We start from the raw sequence: 21914 nt of genomic DNA, 5'->3' as shown, positions 1-21914 counted from the left end.
ACTTGGTATTTAGCAGCAACCCAAATTGTCAAGCCTAAGGCTCATCTTATGGGTTGGCCACCAAAGATCACAGTCCAGAAGTCATTATTCCTGCTCCCCTTCACCATGCTCTCTGGACTGATGGAAGGCCTCTGTGCCCCATGATGTCTGACCAATCTCTCTGGCACTGAGCCAGAACAGTTCCAGTTGCAGGCTATCTGTTAAGTCTCAGATAAATTCCTGTAAGTTCTGTGTCTTCATTGAGTACCAAAGTGCCTCTTTGCATGAGTTCTGAATTAAATTAATTCACCCTCACTTTTCTTGCTATCATTATGATTTTCATCTTCTCAGTGGTGATACGCGTGAGATATTGAGGCCCTTCCAATCAATGCTCCTACACAATGCCTTCTATAAAAGGCTTTCCTTCCAAGCTCTTCTATAATTTCCTGCAAAAATTTATTTCCATCAAGTGGTATAAAAAGACAGTACATAAACAAGATAGATCTTTCAAATGGTTCTCAAGTTGTTACTGATAGTTGGCAAACCCAAAATCCAGCCATTTTCCTGTGCAAACTTTAGAAGTTTGCATTAACCCCCATTCAGAGCTGACTGAAGCAGTTGTCATCTTTCACTGGAACTCATCCCAAAATGAAGATGCAGAGTTCTCAGAGGCATTTGCCAATGACAACTCCCTACCTTTGTCTAGCACTGTGCCACTATGGAAGTATCAAATTGGATGTGGCCCTTGCTGTAATGGCCCTGCAGTAAGTATTATGAACACAAAGGATTTTTAGCATTCAAACAGTAAGATGAGACAAGCATTGCTCATTCCAAAATATGGTTTAAAGGGGTACTAAAGACCCTCAGTGGTGAAGGTTTGTGGTTGGGAAGGAACTGAAATGGTGTTAGGCATGCTTAATTTTAGTACATGCTGAATATGAGAGAAGATGGAATGTGTAAACAATTCACAACCGCTGTGGGTATTGCAGAAGGAGAAACATACCTGATCTGGAGTGAGACGCTTTGTGTGCTTACACTGGGTGAACATTCACATGAGCCACCCACCATGAGGAACTCCTGTTCAAAGCAAATAACTGCTCCTTTTGTGTGTGGATGCTAAAGAAGTGGATCTGAATGCTAGACATAATCTAGCAGAGAGAAAATTCAGGATTTGTTCAGGACCATCTTTCAGAATTACTCGTGACTTGCAGCTGAGACCTCCAAAAGCATTTCTGTTTTTCTTGCCCATTTTGTGGCAAAGTGTAACAGGTCAGTTTGAGTTGCTGCTATGACATCTGGCTGTGCCAGGATCATCCCACCTCAACTCCCCTCCATGGGAGTTTTTTGCTGGCAGGTGGCATCTGGTCACAGAGAGGCAGTTTAACAAGCAGCTCAGTACAGTTTTTAGCTAGTTGCTAGCTCCTGCTCAGACACAGTCAGTGACTGTAACTATGTGAAATGTTTCTAAGTGTGACAACACATCAAAACCAGATTCAAATTTGGCATGATAGCAAGCATGAATGAGCTCATGTCAGAATTAATTTGCATGAGGATAGACATGCCTTCAGTGTAAGTGAAGCAGTGCTCCCCACAGAACTAAGGTTATTCTACCTGAGGGCAGCAACACTGGACTCTGCATGAACCATCTTTCTGAGTTGTCTTTTGTTACTGCAGTTATAGTTCAGTTTCTTCTGGTTATTTAGGAGGAATCATGTACCAACTCCCTTTCTGGAAGATAGAAGTTTGGGTGATACCCATTATGTTACCAAAAAATAAATACCTAGAGATCCGTTTTTTTCAGCTCTATTCTTTGCATCCTTTTTGACATTACTATTTTAGTAGTTTAGTGTTAATCAAGCATTGATATACAAGGCATGTTGGATTCCTGTTAAAACATCTGGATCATCTTAATGCAATCTCATTTATGGCTCTGCTGTCCAGACCCAGGAGCTGAGTAAAGCTTTGGTAAAGGGTCATGGCCCTTTGGTTGATTTCTTCTGATACTCTCTCCAGACCATGAGCTGTAACCAACCATAACAATCAATATAATGATTAAAAGAGGAAAACCAACAGGGAGTTTTAAATACTGACCAGTAGCACTTAAGCAAAATTAATATGAACAGCTGCAATGCTGACTTATGAATACCCAGTCATGATGTTAAGTCATTTGAATTAATCAGGTAAATGTCTCTATGCAATTTTAAGTGCATGCAAGGCCTTAGCATTTCCTATGTAGAAAAAAACCCTGGAAATTTATTAAGTTGCATTCAAAAATAGATCTCTGTTTTTTACATTTACATAAAAGTATATTGTGTTTTTTGGTATTTAGCAGTGAACATTTCTAGAAAGCAGAATTCTGTGAGTTTGTGCTTTTGTGAGGAGTGTGTGAGGAACTGTGGTACAGAGTGAATGTTTTGTCAGAATATGGCTTTTGTTAGTTTCCAGCACATATCAGGGAAATTGAAGGACTTACCCCATTATCCTTTCCAATAGTTTGATGTAACTATGGATATTTTCAGTTCCACTAATTATGCACAAAATACTAAGAACGGTGTACATAACATTCATCATGTAGTTCTTGTAGCATACACAAAGGAGTGTGATATTCCTCTCCTCTGACTCACTATCTCTTCCGAAACTATCTTGCATCATTGTTTTGGTAATTTTCTATATCAGTGAAACAGCCCTGGATTTTTTAGTGTTTTGGTTTTGACATTAAATATCCCAGATTTCTGTGGACTTGTTCTGCATCTGAAGTATGTGAGAATGCATGTGGAAATTATCCAAGAACAACGTTTTACTTCCTCTGGGGAAGACTCTGTGTGTGATACCTGTAAAGATTTTTTTCACAGAATTACCCGTAAATTTAGCAGATTAAATACTTCTAAGGAGAGCTATCAGACATATTACAACTGCATTGTATGACCCTTGTTCTTACATTTTTACCTTAATACCCTTTTCCTTCAATTTTGGCCTGATTCAGTACAGGGTTTCTTACATTACTGTGTTACATTAGCCTTTATGATGAAATGTGTATTACAGCTATCTCTTGCTAAAAAGGGATGGTAATGGACTTCAGACAAACAGGAACCGTCCAACTCTTGATATACCATTAGAACAATATAATCTGAAGTCATACCTGAAAATACCATTGGTGTAAACACTACATTCCATTTCAGTCTCAAGTTCTTCTTTCATTTCTGTAGGCTATTCATTCTGTTGCTTGGCATCATGAAGGGAAGCAGTTCATGTGTAGTCACTCTGATGGCAGCTTGACCCTGTGGAATCTGAAAAGCCCTAACAGACCATTCCAGACCACAATTCCACACGGTAATTCTGATAGTTAAAATGTGTAACTAAGAAGCAAAACAGTGTTCTCAATGCTGCTTGCAAATATGTATGTTTATTTAATTTTTCCTTGTAGCCCAGATGTTGCTTTTTGCATAAATATTTTGATCCACAAAGTAGCTGCAAATTATTGTAAAATCAGTAACTTAGATCCAACTTTTTCTTGTAATTGGTGTCATAAATACCTATTTCTTATTTAGTTTACTCTAATGTCTTATCCAATTCCTTTTAAGAGTCTACTGCTGGTCTGTGAGGCCCTCGGACTCTTTCTTTCTTTTATAGTTTGTACTTTTATGTGTAATTTTCAACAAATTAATGTGTTTTGTAGAAGATATTGTGGTGTTTGTTGTGGGGATGGTACAAGGCTTCCCAAAGAACTGCAATGAAGAATTTAAAGGAGCCATAGTAAAAGATGTCTTTATGTGTAAGGCTTTATAAAAAATTGCTTCCTACAAATTAGGTTTTTTTAAAAGTTCTGACACCATTGTAAATGTATACATATACATTTACTTTACTGAGAAATTGGAATGGGTAGAGAGGGAGGAAGGAGAATAAGTGAAGATCTAAGTAGGCCCAAAAGGATTTAGCATTTTCTTAATTTACTTCTGTTTTATCATTTTTAGTCATATAATTCTATAATGCCAGAAGGGAACTCTCAGCCAGTCAGATGACCAGATCAAAACAGGCCTGATTTGATGAGTTAACTCAGGACATTGGGCACTTGAACACTTCCAGCAAAAAATTGCACAACCTCTTTTGGCAGTATCTTTTGGTATTTAATGACCCGTATGGCACAATTTTTTTGTTAATATCTAACCAGAATTTTCCATGACACAGCTTATGTTCTTTATCTCCTATGATAGCACCTCTGAGAAAAGTCTGGATCTACACTATATCCTCCAGTCAGGCTGTTGTCAAAAGCAAGCACAGACTTACCAAAGCAACAAACTCAAAATGGCTTTTTTTTAGTTTGCAAGTGACTTTTCTCTGATTGGAAGAAAGTACTGAGCCATAATTAACTAAGAGCTAATGAATTTCAGTTGTATGCTTCATTTAATTTTATCACTCAACTAGGTACACTCCAAAGCATGTAATGTTTTGTCAACAACAGGAATTAAGTCAATCTAAAAATGTCTTAGGAAAAAATGAAGCTGTTTATGGTCATTATGTGTTCAGAAAAAAAGGCATATATTAAGTCTGATTCATTCATTATTAGTTAAGTTTCATACTCAGAATTCCGCATGGTTTATAGATGTCTTTGAAGTGTGTTCTGTGGTTCTTTAGATGTAGCAGTAAAAACACAAAGACATAATAAATGTAATTAAGTTAGACAAATGCGTGTTTTATGGAAATAGGAGCTAATACTTCTAATCTTTTGTAGCTTTAAAGTTCCTTTTTTTTTGTTTCTTATACAGTTGTTTCAATATATATGTTTTAGTTTGATCATTCAATTTCATGTGTTAATAGTTTCCATGTTCTTTCTTTCCTTAGGAAAAGTTCAAAGAGATGGGAAAAAACCTGAGTCTTGTAAACCAATTCTTAAAGTAGAATACAAGACCTGTAAAAACAGGTTTGTTTTTAATTCTGTAATTAACTCAATGTTACATTCTGGAGTTTAAGTACTTTTAGAATCTTTTCCTGCTTTCTTTTAACAAACCTATTTATTAATATTTGCAGATACTAAACCTATAATGTAAACTTGTATGTACTATGTAGACTTATACTTGGTTTTTTTTAATACAGTGAACCATTTGTGGTATTTTCTGGTGGATTGTCATACGATAAGCCTTGTCGAAGACCAAGCTTAACAATCATGCATGGGAAAGCAATTACAGTTCTTGAAATGGATCATCCTATAGTTGATTTTTTAACTCTTTGTGAAACGCCTTATCCAAATGGTGAGTTTATTGGGAAAAATACAGTTATGGAAAATATAAACAAAGGGATCTTTCCTCATACATTAATCCCATCCCAGGGACTTCCATCCTAATATTTGTTTTCATCTCAAGAAAACGACATAACTGAAAGTACCTGGAAGTTGTTTGCATTCTCAGTGTAGGAAGTGAGTAGTGAATGGACAATAAAGCATGCATAAATCTCCAATTATAGGATTGAAACCCATGGGCTACTGTGAGAAAACACTGCTATTAATCAAAGATAGGTGCTTATATTTGTGAGATTTTTCATCATTTACAGCTCGTTAAATTATGAAAAATTAACTATCACTTACCTGCAAAAAAGTTCTTACACTTCAGCATGAACTTAACTGTTAAAAAGTGTTATGTTTGTTGCATATTGTGGGGCTGCCAAATTCTGAAATATGTTGTCAGAAAGTTCTAGAAAATAAATTATGAAAAGCTGTAAGTCAAAAAGGAACTAACTTTAGCATTTTAAGCCCTCACCTCAAGCAGAAAAGTAAATAAATCTTGTATACATAGCTAAACCAAATACAGATCAAAAACATTTAGTAAAGTGTATATGTCCTTCAATATAATGCAAAAATGTAATTTTCCATAATCAGAGTTGCTTTGGGCCTTCATTTAACTGTGTCAAATACTTCCCTGTACTTAGGTCTTGTAGCATCTTCCCCTGCTCACAGACCAATATTTAAACATTTTGGTTTAACTTGTGTTATTCATAGCCAAGTATAAAAACAGGCAAAAAATAATGTGCATTCATAGCAGGACTGAAAGGAAGATGAATCAGTTGCTCTCATTTACTCGTCCTTTTGGCATCACCCATCTGAACAGTTTATTCTGAGCTTGCATGTGCTGGAATGATTTGCTGCTGTTGAAAAGAAAGTCGTAATTTCACATTTATATTTTTTATAAAAAATGTATATTATAAAAAGTATGTAAATGAATATACACTATGCATCAAGGGAAGCATCATCTTAATTCTTTAGTTTTGATAAATAAAAAGAGAATTGTATAAAAAACCCAAACCATATAATCCCCTAAAGAGTGTGCAGGAGGAAGGGCCATGTTATTACCTGAATTGAAAACAGCAGACTAACAGGATTCCTAGGGAATATTCTCCTTGAGTCACCTCAGAAATGGGGGCATTGTGTATCATGAAGTGTCCTGCACAATCTGCTTCTGAAGAGCAGCTGTACACAGTAGAAATATTACTTTTGGACAGCAAAAATACTTTTTCTGTGTAACAATTGGATTCAATAATGCAATGATACACACAACTTATTCATATTCTACTTCTTTACTTTCAACATAGCATCATGCTGGCAGGCTATAATACTCCAATTCTTCTGCTGCTTTGTATGTTTGCCAGCAGTACTATCCAAATGTAATTTCCTACTTCCTCTCTGGCCCTAGTTTCCAGCAATGGCTGGTTTGTGCATATGTCAAGGGTTTATACCTCAAAGCTTCTAATATACTGTGAAAGTTTAAAGAATATAAATATTGCTTGCTTGCTTGCTTAAAATGGCTGATAGGAGAACTCCATGTCTTTTATACTTGATTCCTTGCTTACAGAATTTCAAGAACCTTATGCTGTAGCTGTTCTTTTGGAAAAAGATCTCATTGTCGTTGACCTGACACAAACCAAGTAAGTATAAAGGTTTAGATGAAGTTATTTGTGTATTTAACTGTCCAGTAAATTACCATAAAATTCAAAATCATTTAACTATCCAAAATCATTCAGTCTTGGAAATAACTCTTGCTAAATATTTACTTCCAATTTAAGAGCTAAGTTCATCTAATGAACAGGAACTTATAACAATATTTGTTCTTAAACTTTGGAATAAATCTAAGTCTGCAGTCCCTTCAGCACGGCCCTCAAATATTCATTCAACACTAAAGTTAAATAATAGTTGAACACATATGTGATTTGGAAATAAGATTCAACAACTACTTTTATGCATGTCTAGCCTCAATATCTTAATAAATAATGTCATTGTTTTATATGGATCCACAGAATTACTTCGTGATCCAGTTGCTGGTTTAAATGACAAATAGTTCTTTCATATCAGAATCAATGTTCCTATCAAAGAGGAACTCTACATCATATAAAGCATAATCCAATTCTTTTTTTTGTTCTGCCTCCAACACTACCAGTAAAGGACATCCACATTCACACTGGTGTAACAAGGAACAGATTTTGCTGTCAATGTATTGAAAAATGTTAAGTGAATCATATTCAGATCTCACTTCCTTTGAAGAATAATTCAGATCATCTCATCAGTGTAAAATGGACATAACTGAAATCAGAACCCAATTTCCTATGTTTTACAATTGTGAATAGCATTGTATAATGTGTGAAAAGTGAGATTTTCCTCCTTATCAGGCTGTTCAAACTGATGGAAGTGAGAAATAAACTGAGATCTACTCATCTGTTACTGCAAATTTTCATTATATAATCAGAAGTCTACCAACCCAATAAGCTAAGATGTTCAATATAAAATCCACACTTGTAAAAGTAGTCTGTAGTTCATTGTATATATCATATCCATGAACCTGAAACTTCTGGAAAATATGTCACTTCTGTACAATAAGATTTTGAGATGTCAGAAAAAAATTAGTTCTTGTTCATTCATAAAGGTAGCCCTTTTAGCTTTAGGGACTATTTATGTAGGATTCTTGTCTTGTTGAATTTTTATGTCTTTATTTGAGTAACTCCATATTATTACCGATATTAAAAACAATACATAAATTTGAATAAATAAGGGAATATATATTTAATTAGTAGTGATTTTACTTAGATTCTGTTATATACTTTAATATAAGAATATGTTATATTTTATGGCTCAGTGTGTCACAGTGCTTCTAATAAATTGTCTTCCTTAACTAGTTTTCCAATCTTTGAAAATCCATATCCTATTGACATTCATGAGTCACCTGTTACCTGCACAGAATATTTTGCGGACTGTCCTCCAGATTTGATCCCTGTACTCTATTCTGTAGGAGCAAAACATAAAAAGCAAGGATACAGCAATAAGGTAAACAAAACCAATATTCTTGTTTTTAAGCAAAGGAAGTAGATGTGTAACCTATGTTTTTATAATCTCTTACCATATTATTTTTGTTTTACTCCTTTAATAATCACTTTAAAGTTAGTCCAACCAGCAGCTTAGCAGCCTGATTACAGTCCAGTATTTGTCCCTCAGAAACATGGCCACTTAAGCAGAATCATTAATTATCATTAGATAGGACTTAATCATTACGATGCTGGATGGAGTTATTCCAGATTAGATTGTGTTAAAGGCGTGCCAGCAGTGTACAATTCAAATTTGTATGGATAGGTTCTCTCTATCAAAGAAAAAAGTGAAAGCATTATAACTGAAAGACTTAAGCAGATGTTCAGTAAGAGCTGACAATGTCTGTGAGATTTGTTATTAAATAGGGATGATGATAATAATAATAATAATACTTTTACTGAGCTACCAAAGTCTTACCATAATGCTGTAGAAATAGGACAAGCTTCAGGAAGTAAAAGAGGAAATGCAATTAATTTTGGCTAGAACTAATGCATTTTAATAAATAAACTAAAAAAATACTGGGTAAACAAGTCAGACATTAGCAATTTTCTATTCAAATCAATGAAAGTGTTCTCCTTGGAGCTGGGTTGTTTTCCATTAATTCAAAGAGTGAGCCCTCTCTACTTCTTTTGCATCTTGGTTCACAAAAGTACTTCAGAAAATATTTTTGTTTCTCTTGTTTGGATCTACCCTTACCTCATTCACTCTGTACACCTGCCTGTATTCTCTGCATCCTCTCTTGCCTCCTTGCTTTATTTGTGCATGTAGAAATGCACTCTGAAGGCAGGTGGTCACTCGTGCCAGACACTCATTTCTGTAGCCACAAGCATCCATTCCATGTATCCACACAAACAGTTTTCTCCACCCACTCATACTCTGCACATGTCCTGACCCACTCTGCACGTGTCACCCTCTGCATCCTGGATCCATACATGTCAGGGCTTTAGGCACAGGGCAGCATTCTAGACCATTAGTAAACAAAAGGCAAGGAAGAGATGATGATCTCATGTGTTCTGTAAAAGTTGTATTCTCTTATCTCATGGCATCATGCTCTGATACTTGTTTCTGGCTCAGCTTCTTTAGTGGTCTTTGTATTCAAAATAAATTCTCTGTCCATTCAGTGTTCTATAAATCTCCAAGAGAAAAGCCATTCTCAAAAGATCAGCAGAATTGTTTGTTACTCCTCCTTCTCATTCCTGCTTTAGGTTGTTGAATGTTAGCTGTGTGGAAATATTTTTAAAGCGTAGAACATTAGTTGATGATATATAAGTTTCCAAAGCCTGAACTGATGACACAAAAATGTTAATAAACTGTAAAAGCCTTGAATTATACATATTTTTGTTCTTTTACAAGTTATATTGCTTTTTTGGGGGGAAGATATTGTCTACTCCTGAATTTAAAAAGTAGCCAAGCAAGGTTCATCAGAGTAAGTTGTGATCTCTGCACTTTTGTTTGTTTAGGAGTGGCCTATCAGTGGTGGAGCATGGAACCTTGGAGCTCAGACATATCCTGAAATCATTATTACAGGGTGAGAATGAAGCTGGGGATTGGTACTTTTAAACTATTTGTGTCTACTCCTTTTGATTGTGGGTTACCTATATGTAAGAGTTGAGACTTCACCACTTTTGCATTTCCTGGCTCTTCACTTGAGTAGTGTCACCACAGAAATTCTCTTTTGCTCTAGAAAGCAGAGCTTAGTACCCAGCATTGAGCTACAATTAAGAATGACCATTCAAGGTCGCAGTGTTAGATAGCAATGCTTGTGAAGGTGAGGTCTTTGGAAAAAAAATCTATTGCAAGAGAGTATTTTGGCCTTGAAGGTCACAGAGAATAGCTTCAAAAAGGAGAGCAGCTGTTGTCCCCTGGCCCTCAGGACTCTCTGTCTGGGGATAGTTTGGGAATTCATTTTAATACTCAGCATTAGTGAGGGTATGGTGCACTGGGATGAATTTCACCTTGGGGGCAGAGAAGCAGAGCAAAAAGGCCTAGAAAGGCTCAGATTGTAATAGGAGCTCCATGAGCAGTGCCCGGTGGATTCCCAAGGGATCACACTGTAAAACAGACACTATTCATTGAGCTAAGATGCACAATGAGTTTTCCTCTAGTCTCAATCATGTATTTGATGAATTGTTATTATCAATGATACTAAAGATCTAATTTTAAACATAAAGTTATGATGTATGCAGTAGTATGAGAAGGTGATGAAGGGATCATTCTCATTGTAAACAGAAGTGTCTCCTTTTTCCAGCTTTGCTTCAGTGATTTTATGTTAATAAAAGGAGCACAGTTGTGAAGTATCAAGCAGAATGAAAGTACCTTCTGTCCTTTCAAAGTTCACTGTATATGGCAATTTTGAGTGCATAGGTTTGATGCTAGCCCACTACAAGGCCAAAAGTGCTGTGACTTAAACTTTTTATTAGTATGGGAATTAATTTCTTCTTGTTGCCATCTTAAAATTTACTGGGGGCTTAGTTCTCTGCAGGAAATGCATAAAAATATGTTGTTAACCAAATGAAACCAAATAACAAAATATTTTCTTCTAGTTTGTACTTATGTCTTTAATATATTGTCAGTAAGTTACAGAGAGTTACATAAACAATTTTTTTTTTCTGATTGTATTTATTAGTCACTGAAAGTAGATAATGTTTTAGAATTGCATCTTGTTTTAACACATTTAATTTTTATATTTTTTTAAGCCATGCAGATGGATCAGTAAAATTTTGGGATGCTTCTGCCAGTAAGTTTCTAAAGTTCACTTTTACATAATGCTGATAAATTCCACAAACACACATTTATATATAAAACAGGATATTTAACAGGTTGAGTAGTGATAGCTGGGCTGATATAATTAGGTCAAAGGGGTGAAATTCAGAAAATGTTTAATAAGTTAAGAGAAAAAATGCTGCTAATGAGATATATTAGGCAGAAAAGAGTGAGGAATAATAACTCAAGGTCCAGCATACCAAAATCTATGAAGGATGAAGTGTTGGTAAAAAATCCCTAGGGCACATTCTTCTTGTCTGTATAGAGGAGAAGGCTCAGTTAGATCTAACATTCAGTTCCAGTGGTCATGTCACTTCTATACTGAGTACAGCAAAGTCTTCTTTATAGCTAAGTAAAAATAAAACGTTAAAATACATTCATGTATTTCAAAACATTTAATCTGGTGAGGATGGAAAATACCATAACCTTTTCTTGTCCAGTCTCAAATCCCAGGACATTTCCATTCATCCTAGCAGGAAAAACCTTCAGACAATACTTGTTCCATATAATCTAGCTATAACTGCATATATCAGCAACCAGTATTTTCCCCTACAGAAAATACATATAGTATTCATTAGTAAAATGCATTTATTAAGATACATATGCATTTTGATGGAAATTGAAAATATTTTGCCTCAAATAATTGACGGTACTTCACCAATGTTCCTGTAGAGTTGTCTTGTATTCTTGTCTCTTTGATGGTACAGGGATGTCTGGGTAATATCTCTCTTTTATGAGGTATTAGTGTGTTAAAGAAGAAACAGTATGAGAGAAAATTCTGGATGAAATGTTAGGCATAGAGAAATTTAATATGACCCTAATAACCAGTCTGTAATGGGTGCAAAGATCATGGAGTATGGGGTACTTAAAATACCTGCTAGTTCCATGTGGTGCCACAGAATTGAAATTATTAATTTTGCTACCATTACCAGCCAAGCATGGGGAATGCTGACAAGTTTTTAATGTCAGCTAAACCTGATGACTTTGTCAGGTACTTGCCTTTGTGCTTAATACCAAATATTTTCACTCAGGATGGACAAGGAGAAAATGAGGATTTCCAAAGCTGCATTTCACAAAATACATTTCATTTATTAAATAGGCACAGGAACTGAACATGGCCATGGGTTGGTTTTTTATTATTTAATTTGTCTGTTTGGAAATGGTGGGAGAACAGAAACATTGTGCCCAGAATTTACATCTTCCACTGTCTTCGAGTTATGGTGAACACCAATCATCAAATAAGATCAACAGTTTATCTGCTGAAACAGAAGTTTTTGAGAGCTTTATTATGAACAAAAGTAGGATAATTAGTTTTATTTAGAGAAGTATGGTGAGACATTAGACTTTGTCTTGTGAATATTTCAGTTTTAAGAAGAATGTGCTCTAATACAGGCTCTAAAGTTAGGGTGAAACAATACAGAGTGTTGGAAGACCCCAAGGCATTTAGTGTGCATTCTGCGCAGGAAGCAGTGTGCTAGTTATTCCTTCTAGAGCTCTGGCAGAAATGGGGAAAGAAGAAAACCCCTCATAGGGAATATAAGCATAACCTAATCAATATATACATGCTGCAGTAGGAATTTTTCTTAACATTAAAAGCTTAGATGATGATGAATATTCACAATCAAAAATACCAACAGTGCTGGTATTTTCAGTGCATCTCTGATGTCCTGGTCCTAGTCCTGATTTTCAAGGCATGCATTATGGTACTCCTACCATACTTGGTACTCTTTATTTACAAGGTTTTGATTATTACAAAATTTTGTTATTTATTTTATTTACAAGGTGTTAAGCTTTTTAATGGAGTTCAGTGTTCATTTGAGATTCTCTAGCAAACATAATATCCTACCGGTATTTGGAGGCACAAAATACTTTGCTTTTAGACATATTGTAATTGTGTAGTCTTGTGTCTGAAAGCACAAATCTGTGAGACAGGGACTTGCTAAGCCACTGGAGCTGTTTCCAAAATGCATCTTTATCCAAAAGATATTGCTGGTTTTTTATTTACTTGTGCAGATGGTACCCAGTAATAGAGCATAGAGAATCTTGTCTTGTACTCTGTACCCTATGATTCTGTAATTCTTCCAGTCATAATGTGCATGGACCCATGATGCCTGATTTGAAGTGCCATTCTAGATTTGCTACTGGCACTAACTGCAACCTGAATCCTCTTTATTTGCCACTGAGGGCAGGAAAAATTATATATTTATTACAGAAGCACTTACTGTAATTTGTGAAATTCAGAAGTGCTTTATGTGCTAAAACTCTTTAAAACATTAAAAAAACCTGTATATGCTAAATGTCCTGGAATATATCTGCACTACCAAACAAAAATGTAATTTTGCTGTGTTCATCATCTGGTTGCATAACTAAAACACTGTCCTTTCATCTTCCTGTTTCTCTTGTTACACAAGCTGGCCAGGCTGAGCTACCACAATTACACTGACAGACAGCAGCTTTGCCTGTGTGGATGTGCACACCTTTATAGGTGCTGAGCCTAACTGGCTTTTTCTGATATTATGCAGTTACTGATTAATGCCACTGAGAAACCAATGTAAAAGTAGTAAAAACAAGGAAGAATGTAAAACATAATGGGGTGAATTGTCACCCCTCATTTACTTCTGGAATTTCCTGCAGTGGAGTTCTAATCTTGATAAAAGCTTCTGGATACTAGGATTTTATATACAGGTATAAATATAGATCTACATATTAGTCAAGAAATTAAAACAATTTTTGAACTCCCATGAATTCAGAAGAATTTTGTGTTGGCCAGGTCACCAGCATGCTTTCCTAATGTTTTTTCTTGAATTGCCATACGCTCTTTACATTCTATCAAGACCATAACCTCAGACAAATGAAATCTTAGTTTCACATCTCTTAGAAAGTATCAATATGATCAGAGCCTCTCTATAGCACTGATTATAAGCCTAATTATGGACACAATGATTTACACCTTTGACACCCTTCCCCAGAAAGTACTAAGAAGTATTTCACAGACAAATACCCTTCTGAGAAGTATTAAATACATATCCTGCCAGTAATGTGTACCAGAACAGTATCTGTATCGTTGTCCTGGTTTGGACGAATGTATAATACACATCTTCTCCTCTTAGGCTTTCCTAAGAGTCCTTGTTATGCCACAACTGAGAAGAAAGTGAGAACTGAGGAATTTTATAACTGATTTGCCTAATGTTAGTATTTTTATATGTTTTAATATATTCCAGTTACTCTACAGATGTTGTACAAACTAAAAACATCAAAGGTCTTTGAAAAACAGAAAGTGGGAGAAGGAAAAGCAACAGCTGAAATTGTGGAAGAAGATCCTTTTGCTGTTCAGATGATGTACTGGTGCCCTGAAAGCCGAATTTTCTGTGTGGCAGGAGTTTCTGCCTATGTGATTGTTTACAGGTTCAGCAAACATGAAGTAAATACTGAAATTGCAGTAAGTACTCATTTCACTCTCTAATAAGAGAACAATTTCTAAATCAATTTGCCTTGCTTCATCTGTGCTCAATCCTTAAATAAAAATAGCAATCAGTATAAATACAGGTTTAGGGACATTCCATTTTAAACCTTTCCAGGGAAATCTTGATTCCACTTCAGTTACTGACAAAAAGCTGATGGTTTGGGAACCTACTCTCCACTTTCTTTTTTGCTTTAGTAAAATACATACTGTACATACAGTGCAGCTTTCAGACATGGTTTGCTTTTAAGACTTCATGATACAGTAATCTCTATTGTATTTACCTGGTCTAAAATTACTGTCTGCTGTATGTTTTTATCAGTTAATGTACATTGGGTATGTGCACCATGTGGTTTTTAACTCAAGTATTTAATCTCTTTAATTTCTGTTCATAAGGATACTTAAAATTATCAGTGGGTTTAACAAAACAGAGTTGATCTTTTTCTGGCTTATGCTGACGTTGTTTCCCTAAAGATGGAAACTATATGAAATGCCAGATTATTTGTCACCTTCCCTGATTATAGTTCTTTTCCTTTTCACACTATTTTAATGCTCTTTAGAAAGTTCTACTGTGGCAAAAAACCTGTTACTGTGTTATTTTTGGCCTCTAGCCATGTGCCATTCTGTATGGCATATTCATAACTGTAGTTATGATATTCATTAACTGTAGTTCTTCTGTTGTTTTCCACTCTTTTCTCCTCCCCCAAGGCAATTATTAAGCTGCCTGAATGTATCCTTTCAGGAAAGGTTTAAAACTGATGAACAGTAATTTCACATTACTGACCAGCTCATGTATAATGCTGCTAAAATTACTCCATTTCAGTATTTTTACATTGTTCTACAGAAAATGCACCTTATCTTTTATTATCTATAATTTAACGTCTTTTTTCCCTGTTCTTCACTTCTTTGGCTGAATTGCATCATTACTGGTATTTTCCAAAGTGTTATAATAGGTGCAATTTAACAGTTTCTTAGATTTCTTCTGTAATTAATAAGCATTTTTCTCTGAATATTAAATTATGCAGTCTTGGTGGCATACTCACAGAATTCCCCTGGGTTTTGTGCATCTCTGAAATGGCCTTCTCTTTACTTTCTGCATTTTTACTGCTTGCATTCAAATCTTCACTCTAAATGATGGGAGGGATTTTTAATCAAAAGTATGGAATTCTTTGTTGGAATCTGTACCTGACTTTAGGCTGTGTGTTTTTGTCTGTATTGAGACTGAGCTGGCCAATCTCAGGATTTCTTTGCTGCCTGAGGCACAAAGCACTTTGTGTCCTCCCTTCTTTATCAGCAAGGCTGAACTTACCTTGAGTTCAATCTCCAAATCCCAGCATTTTAAGGCCCCCACACTGGTTTGACTGCCCTGATGTCAGTGTTGTGATGTTTTTGCTGTGGCAAATGGGAAGTGTGGAGGTTGCTCCATGTAGCAGGGAAGTCTGCAGCTGAATATGCCTCAGGGGCATAGGCTGTGCCTGGAATTTCCTCAACAGAAGTATTATTTGCATCATTTCATATCAGATTCTGGAGGCAAGGAGTATGCATGTGACAAATTCTGCTTCATATCCAACCTTGGAGTCATTGCCATGCAGTTATATAAAAAGCGATTACTGCTGTTATTTTTGTTTTCTTATCTGAATCCACTCCATCCTGTCTCAAAATAATCTATTAATTAAACATGTTCACTTGGTCAGTGAACAGTCTTTCCTCAGTGAAGCTTCTCTTCAAATCTCTTGAGAAGAAACATAGGAAAAAAGTTTACACTCATTTGAATGTGGAAAGGGGAATCAATAAGCCCAGTGATGAGATCCCCCAAAAATATCTTTATGTCAAAATAAATCAGTTCAACATTTCTATAACCCTCCTAAGGTCCAGCCAAAGTAGGGACAAAAACAGAAGACAAATCCACAATCATGTTTTTGGCCTGAATTTTTCCTTCTCTCTTCAAATGAACAACAGCTAGAACTTAACAAAATTAACTTTAGTAGAAAAAGGAATACATGCAGAAAAACATTCAAAGAAGAGTGATGCACTTCTGACATGGTAAGCAGAAGAACATACTCTTGAAGAGTTACTCCAGTCCTGCATAAAGATTAAACAGCATTATAAATTGTTTCAGTCAGCTGCAATTACTTCCAGATTAGATTTTCCTGAACTCAATATTTCACTCATTAGTCTTTGAAGGCAAATGTTGTTTGTAGGTTTCTTTAACTGATTCAGGCACAAAATATCCATGGATTTTGAAAGGAGAAAACAAAAGGGAAATTTTGAGAAAGGATTCTCTCTCCTGGTTGAACAGAATATCTTCTTTCTGAAATTGTGTGTGTTTTAGCACAATGGTTGAGAAACATGTGACCTTTCAGTACTACTCACCTTTATCTCCCAGTTCTCATGAAATTTAGCTATTTTGTTCATCTTCATTCTGGTACAGATGATGTCTCAGTGAAAGATCACTAAGATTGAGCTTGCAGTGTCTACCTCTGCAATTACTTCTATTCCTTTGAAGGTAGCAGCACTGAAATTACTGTTCAGCAAGTAACCCTCAGACCTTGTCTCTTTGAGAGCTGTACCTTGGTTTTTATTCTTTCAAAATGCAGATTTCCTTGGACAACTCATGAGATAGAAAGAATTGTTCAGTATTTACTTACCTAGATTTGAACTTCCTGTCCAGTTCCTCCCTGGAGTCCTCAGTTAATATTTCCTGAATTAGTGGAGAGAATTGTAGGGTGGTTTGGCCTCTTTTTCCCTTTCTAGAGAGGCCAGAAGGAAAGCAAAAAGTAACTGGTTTGAATTTTGCTTTCTAAAACCCACCAAACTCATGTTCATTCTAAGGAACACAGAGGTGTCTGTGCTGTAATCTCTGATTTCCTGGCCCCACCTATGGATAAATGAAGTTTATGTGCTATTCACACTGTCAGGCTTATCCATCCTGGATAAAACTTGTCTCTTAGAGACTCTGCTGTACAAGTAATCAGGAGGCAGAGTTGGTGATCCTTCTAGTTCCTATCTGATGCTTTTACTCTGTAAAAAATAACAAATGACAGTATTCTTTGCCTGCAAATTATAATGATAAATGGGGGTTATTTAAAAAAAAAAGCATACTGATATTGATTTGAATGTAACAGAACTTTCAGCAGCTTTCCTTATAAAATGACAACTTAGCTTTTTATTTATTTAAGTCATTAGAGGTACGACTTCAGTGCGAAGTAGAAGACATCATTACTCCTGAACCAGAAACAAATCCTCCATTCCCAGATGCCTCCTCCCAGCTCCCTCCTGTAAAGAGCCTTTCAGGCAGTACCAACACTGTAGCAGGTGAAGGAACAATGAAGGACAGTATCCCATGTCTTAGGTAAGCTTATGCCATTGTTTAAATATTGATCTTTCTAAAAAGCATTCTTATCTGTTAGTCAATCCATCAACTCCCAAGAAAAACAGATTAATTGTATGTATGTGACACAAAATGGGAAGAAACCAGGATGTGGAACAAACAAAATAATTAAGGCAAAATGATCAACAAGGGATTTTAAAAGGATAGAAGTAATTGTGAAGAATATAAACTGTTATAGCGAAGGTTTGACTGTCATTTTCCAGTGATCTAGGAGTACATCTTCAAGAAATTTCTGAGGTTAGTTCATGAAGAAACTTCTGTAAAAGTCTGCATATGCAAAGCTTTCTCTCCTTGATTAATTAATATACTACTAGATTTTTTTTAGATAAGGAACTGTATGCATTTTGTGGTGTGTAAGACATGAAAATTGTGTTCATACTTATGAAACATTCTTTAAAAAGTATAATCATTAAACAATCATGTTGTATGGAAGTGTATATTTGTTTAATATTTAGAAAAAAAGCAAATTGTTTTCTGCTAGAATTCATTGTCACTGTTTTGGAGAAGATTAATATTTTCTTATTATTAAGGCAGATAATTATGGATTTGAATAGCTTAAAACAGTAATTCTGTACAAAACTCTATAAAAACTGTAATTTTCCAGCAATTAGAGTGCATTGCTGACAAGAATTGCTCTCATTTTGGTGAATTCATTATTATTTTGGTCTAATTATTATTAAATCTTTTAAATGCCTCAATTATTTCAAAAGCAGCTAAAACAAACATTTCCTGATTTGTTACTTTGGGCTGCTTGGCTCCTGAAAACGGCATTAGCATTTAAAAGTAATATTGTAATATTGTCCTTGTAAAATTAACAGTATTTTTTGGCATTCTCTTCATTTGTCCACCTCAGTCAGGCAGTTGAACTTCAGACCTCAGTTTAATCATTAATTTGAACTATGAAAATCAACAGAAGAGGCAGAGATCAGTTATTTAAAAAATCCAAATGTGAAATCTATTTATGACATTGATATCAGGAAGAATGCAGTCATTTAATCATTTCACTGGCTAAGAGTTTTGCTTAAGAGATTCTTACTTGATTTTGTCTGTGAAAGAGAGGAATTGTTGATGTTGGAGGCAGAAAAGTTGTAATGAACCCGCAGAAGTTCAGCTTGTTACTTTTTAGAAGTTTTCTTATCTCAAATAATCTCAGATTAAGCTAGCCAATAGATTCTTATCAAATTTTAGACAAGGTAACTGTAATCTTATTTTGACTAAGTGACTTTTCAAAATCAGAGTAATTATACCACTAGAACTGCTGGCACACTCCTACATTTAGATAAAAATATACTTATGAATACTCTCAGGAAAGACATACAAATATCTGCACTTTCCTCCCAAACCTTAGCTGGGTCCACAGGCCTCATCTGTCTAAGAACTTCTGATCTAAACAGAATTATGGTGGTAGAATGAAAGTAGTGCTGAAAACACTGGAAAAAAAGCAGTAAAGACCAGGGTGTTGCTGTTGACTCTATATGCAAGTCATTCAGGTGGGCAGCAGGATAAAATCTAAAATAGAACAACATTAATGTAAAGCTGCAACCAGCTACACATGGAGGGTGAGTGCACAGCTTGAACTATATTGATAATGCACATAAAATTTTGTACACGTACATAACTGGCTCCATTATGTTTATTTTCATATCTGCTTCTCAACATTTTTACAGCAAATGAATGGCCCTCCACACTACACAATTTTTTCTAGCCAGAAGTCAGAATGACTGAATGTGTTTGTGTCTGTGAATAGCTGCTAGGAAGAAAGTAATTGAAGGGACTGGAGTAATGAAAATTTGACGCTTTTCTGAAATCAAAAGTAACTGTTACCAAGAGAGGCAGGCAGCAGTATGGAGTAAATATTGTTCTTGCTTCTTTCAGAAGATTTTGCAGTGAAATAGACAGCTGTAATAACCTAACAAACCAATGGATTTGTGATTTTGCAGCTAAATACTTTTGATGTAAATGCTGTCATCATAAAGCTGAACCCAGAATGTCAGTCTTTTTCCCAGACTTCTAGTATCATCCCAAAATTAGGTCAATCAAGGGTTTTGACAGTAGCTGCAAATAACTCCAAAGTGATAAGGAACTGTGAATATCTTGTGAAAAAAACTAAAAACCAAAACTTTGCAACAATGAAATTCAGTGTAGCATAACAAGAAGGTGTCATGGAAATCACTGGAATGTCTACATTCCTTCTGGTCATACTACTGCAGTCTGTTTAGGCTTTTATTATAAACACTTCAGATAAAAAGCCATCCAAAACAAGGTGCAGAACTGAATATCTGCATTACTGTTTAAGCAGTATGGTTAGGGAAACAAGAGAAACAGCTCAAAGATTTTTAAGCAGGAAGATGTCACAGAAACATGGGAATGACAACCTGAATCATTAAATCTGAAATTATTTTACTCCATTATTATAGTCTTTCTCCACCTACAGTTTATTATATGCTTAGAGAAAATCCCTGTGAAATAATATCCATTTGTATCAAAGCAGATCCTCAAATTTATTGTGAAAAATATTTAGAGGGAAATATGTTTGCTTTTTTCCCCTCAAGTGACAGCAATCCAAAAGAAAACTTAGAAGGTACTTGAAGTTCTCTAATTTTTTCAGGATGTCATTAAAAACACATTGGAAAAGTAATGCCACATTAAAAAATTAGAAGATCAGAATCACTTCTGCAGCCATTGTCAGTCTCATGGTAGCATTTTTAGAGGAAGAAAACAGATTCTTGCTTTGACAGATGCTTGTTGGAGCAGCATGCTTGCCTCTTGTGTTCTGCCACACCATCAGTTATCCATTAGAAAATATGGATGGAAAGCTCAGCTGAAAGGGTATTAGACTAAATCCTCGTTCTTGGATTTTATTTACCTGTTCTATATTTGTCTAACATTTTTAAGGGCAGGAGCTGAAAGCTGAAAATGGGGTACAAGATGGAAAGACCACCACTGTTATGCCTCTTAAAGGCTTATCCACAGACATTAGAAATTGAAGGGCTCCATCACAAAGATACTCTGAAAGACTGTTTGTAAAATATTCAGCTTCTGCTTGCTGTGAAGTTTCTTTGAAAATAATACATCTTTACTGGATACAGCTCTTGTCTGTAGTTTCAGCTTATCCTGGTCTCAAAGGACCCTTCTCCCTTGGCAGCTTGAGTTCACAGTGTTCACACCTTTGTTCTCAGCACAAATACTCCTGGGTAATCCAGGGCTTGCTTCTTTAAGGTTATGAATAGCATCACTTCAAAAATGCTCGTGGCTATGTATCATATGAACAAAGAAAAGGGCAAAGCTTTAGTGCCAGCAGAACAGGTCAGAAATTGCAAAACTCTGAGCAGAGGTTTGCTGTTTATACAAAACAACAATACAAGGCTATTGCCAACTGTAGTGGGTTCAGCACTTGCTGAACTGCACTGTCACGTCTTTCCTACGACAATATCCAAGCCAAGTGCCTGATTACTGCTCCAGACAAATACACATGTAAGGTCTGAAGAGTACTATAGGGAAAAGAAATAGAACAGTGAGTGTGCCAAGCTGCTGTTAAGGAAATGCATTTAAGAGGATAGATGAGGAAGGACTTTCTCATAAAGTATACTGCCCTATTTTATGCCTGTGTGCAAAGGGGTGCAATACAAGCACTCTCACCAGTAACAGGTACAGTGAAAATGCACTGACTACTGGGTTTTACCCGTAAATTACTACTACAGCATGAATGTACTAATGACTAACATGAACACCTCAAAGTATTGCTATTATTGCATGATGTTTTCTTCCAGCATACCCCACGTTGTTCTACCGCTCACAAAAGCAGATAAAGCAGTCAAACAGAGGTGTTCAGCTCTTACACTTCCCCTTAAAACCTTCCCTGCCTGCTTTGCAAGTCACTGAACTTGCCATAACGCAGTAGGAACAGGTGTTAATAGTTATATAAGATTTGGTGCAGGAACCATTCATTCACATAATAGGTGATTGTGCTCCTAGAAGTA

General features: G+C 35.7%; 1 protein-coding gene across 3 annotated transcripts in view; it reads left to right on the top strand.

Moving 5' to 3' along the window:
• STXBP5L (syntaxin binding protein 5 like) overlaps window positions 1-21914 on the top strand; it is a 184841-nt gene that overhangs the window by 109592 nt on the left and 53335 nt on the right. For all 3 annotated transcript variants that reach the window (XM_030943420.1, XM_030943412.1, XM_030943403.1), the window contains exons 8-16: window positions 3186-3309; window positions 4819-4897; window positions 5071-5225; window positions 6819-6891; window positions 8134-8281; window positions 9781-9848; window positions 11017-11057; window positions 14305-14522; window positions 17723-17895. In XM_030943420.1, coding sequence (XP_030799280.1) covers window positions 3186-3309; window positions 4819-4897; window positions 5071-5225; window positions 6819-6891; window positions 8134-8281; window positions 9781-9848; window positions 11017-11057; window positions 14305-14522; window positions 17723-17895 — 1079 coding nt within the window. The remainder of the gene's footprint in view (window positions 1-3185; window positions 3310-4818; window positions 4898-5070; window positions 5226-6818; window positions 6892-8133; window positions 8282-9780; window positions 9849-11016; window positions 11058-14304; window positions 14523-17722; window positions 17896-21914) is intronic.

This window comes from Camarhynchus parvulus, chromosome 1, assembly GCF_901933205.1.
Source record: "Camarhynchus parvulus chromosome 1, STF_HiC, whole genome shotgun sequence".
Taxonomy (NCBI): Eukaryota; Metazoa; Chordata; class Aves; order Passeriformes; family Thraupidae; genus Camarhynchus; species Camarhynchus parvulus.
Note: the sequence above shows the minus strand (reverse complement) of the source record. Positions and strands in the feature narration are given on the sequence as shown.